The sequence below is a fragment of the Trachurus japonicus genome, chromosome 19 (genome assembly GCF_045865225.1).
Source record: "Trachurus japonicus isolate A0001 chromosome 19, Traja_1.0".
In the NCBI taxonomy this organism is placed as follows: Eukaryota; Metazoa; Chordata; class Actinopteri; order Carangiformes; family Carangidae; genus Trachurus; species Trachurus japonicus.
Window position 1 is genome coordinate 1,237,910 of NC_140925.1, and position 2,450 is coordinate 1,240,359.

General features: G+C 47.4%; 1 protein-coding gene across 1 annotated transcript in view; it reads left to right on the forward strand.

Annotated features, from left to right (window-relative positions):
• Window positions 1–451: 451 nt before the first annotated feature.
• The window catches only part of LOC146967091 (uncharacterized), a 33,585-nt gene continuing 31,586 nt past the window's right edge, over window positions 452–2,450 (forward strand). Inside the window, exons 1-2 of the mRNA XM_085762169.1 lie at window positions 452–564; window positions 691–897. Of these exons, the coding sequence (XP_085618295.1) occupies window positions 518–564; window positions 691–897 (254 nt within the window). The 5' untranslated portion in view covers window positions 452–517. The remainder of the gene's footprint in view (window positions 565–690; window positions 898–2,450) is intronic.

Sequence of the window (2,450 nt, forward strand, 5' to 3'; positions counted from 1 at the left end):
TTATAAGATGGATAAAAATAATTTCTCAAAGGATTTTTTTTTATTATTCTAACCCCACTTGTATTGCACCTGCATTAAAAAGAGGAAGACATGATGAAGAAAACACATTAAAAACATCAACATGATGTGTTGATGGCGCCTCCCTCAGGTGACCAGGGGTCAGTGCAGCGGGGGCTGCTGGGTAATCCACACAGGTTTACAGGCCGCGGAGCAGGTGATCTCTCACCTGTGAGTGTGAGTGTGTGTGTGTTAGTAATATGTGTGTGTGTGTGTGTGGGCGGAGTCTGAGCAGCTCACTGACCCACATGCTGCAGCAGGAAGTGCAGCCTGCAGCCGCTAAGTAGGTTTAAGGTGAACTTGAACCACGCTGCTGCTGCTGCCACAACGCTGTGTGTCTGTGTGTGTTCTGACAGACTGTGTGTATGAGTGTGTGTGTGTGTGTGTCTGTCTGTGTGTGTGTGTGTGTGTGTGTGTGTGTGTGTGTGTGTGTGTGTTATGTGTGCCTCTGCTCCCTGTAATGAGTGACGAGGACGTGAATCTGCAGAGCTGGGGCTGGACTGACCTGTGTGTACCTTCACATGTACTCTTTCTGTGTGTGTCAGTGTGTGTGTGTGTGTGTGTAATTGTGTCTGTGTGTGTCAGTGTGTGTGTGTGTGTGAACAGCAGATGACCAGTTGTTCTCCTCCTCAGCTCCAGTGACTCCTCCTCAGCAGTGTCGGACTCGGAGGAGGAGCAGCAGATCTCCTCCTTCCTCTGGACCAGGACCGGGACCGGGACCGGCACCATGTCCCGACGCAGCCTGCGGCTCGATGACGGGCTGCTGGACCGCGGGCTTCCTCACGCCAGCACCTCCTTCAGTGTGGGAGGAGGAGGAGGAGGAAACTGGAGGAGCAGCAGGTGACGGTTACTTGTTTTCACAATTAATCGCGGTATTAAATGCCACAATTGACCTCTGGCTAAGCCCCGCCCCCTCCACTCACTCGGACAAACAGTCAACATTTGGAGACAGTTGCTATGGCAACAGCTGTCGCAGTAGGAGACATTTCACAGGAGGCAGAAAGATTAAATATAATCTGGAAGTCACCAAAACTTCACTTAGCTTTACTGCTATGGCTGTCGGTTGCCGCGAAACGCCGATAGCAACGGGCTAATTTCTGTTAGCCTGTCTATGGAGTTTTACATTATACGTTAGCATTAAGCTAGCGGACTTTATGCTTAGTTGTGATACTGGCTAACATCTAAACATCTCTGACAATATGTTGCCTCAAATACGTTGTTGACTTCACTTAGAACAGATGTAGACATCCTTGTTAAGTTTATCCATGTTTAGTTGGTGTTGTGGTCTACTGCATAACTTTATCCAGAGCAGACACTTCTCTGGGTTGAGATGTGGCTTGGGAAAAGGTTAAAAAAATCCCCCCCGTGGCCTCTCAGGATACCTAGTGTCAGAGCTGCATGTACCCCATGAACACCGTTTGACCATTTAAAACTTAAAATGTCAAGAAAAAACATAGAAAAACGAATGAAAACTGACTAACTGCAATGCATTTCAATGGACGTGGAAGCAGAGAATGTCCCAGTGTATGGGCTAGCTATGCGCACTGTGATTGGCTCATCGTGTTTGGGGGCGTGGCTTAGCCATAGGTCAATTAATTAATCGCAAGGATTCCTAAATACCGTCACTTTCCAAAAAAGATTATGTTGGAAACACAGAGGCAGATGTTTGTGCACCAAAGTGAAGGTAAATGTAGTGCTGGGCGGTATACCGGTTCATACCGAATACCGGTGATTTTTTTTTTTATGATATGAATTTTTCATATACCCCAATACCGGTGAGTGGTGTGTAGCGTACAAAACGTTGGGAACACAGAGCGGCGGAACATCGCGCCGCGGGACATTGTTTGAGAGGGGGACTGTTTTGCAGTTGTACCACACAAGCTGCTTGCCTGGGTTGAGCTGGTGAATAACATGCACAGAGAAAATGTCACAGACACAGAGGAACTACTTCGGCTTTAAAAAAAAATCTCACGCTGATCAAACAACCATAATCTGTAAATATTTTTTTTTACTTAACCGAGTCCCCCCCCCACCAGATGGTTTAACCCAACCTGGCATTTGTCGGCATCGCCTGTCAATCAAACAACGGAGTCGGGGTTGACGTGAAGCAGCAGCGCTGCTAAACCACGGAGGGATAAGTGATAAAAAGTGAAAGAAAAAAGAAAAATAAACGGCGAAACCAGCGCCGGTAAAATCCCGACAGTATTCAGACAAATTTGTGATGAAGGGATTTACGTCCACGAGTTGCAGCCCACTCGGGCCATCGTGTTTTTGTCTTTTTTTCTTCCATGGGGAGCAAACAGTGGCATGAAGCTGGCTCATCTCCAGACGCATCTCAACACAAAACATGCACGTCATGTCGGTGAGCCTCCTGACTGCTTCATGAGGAAACT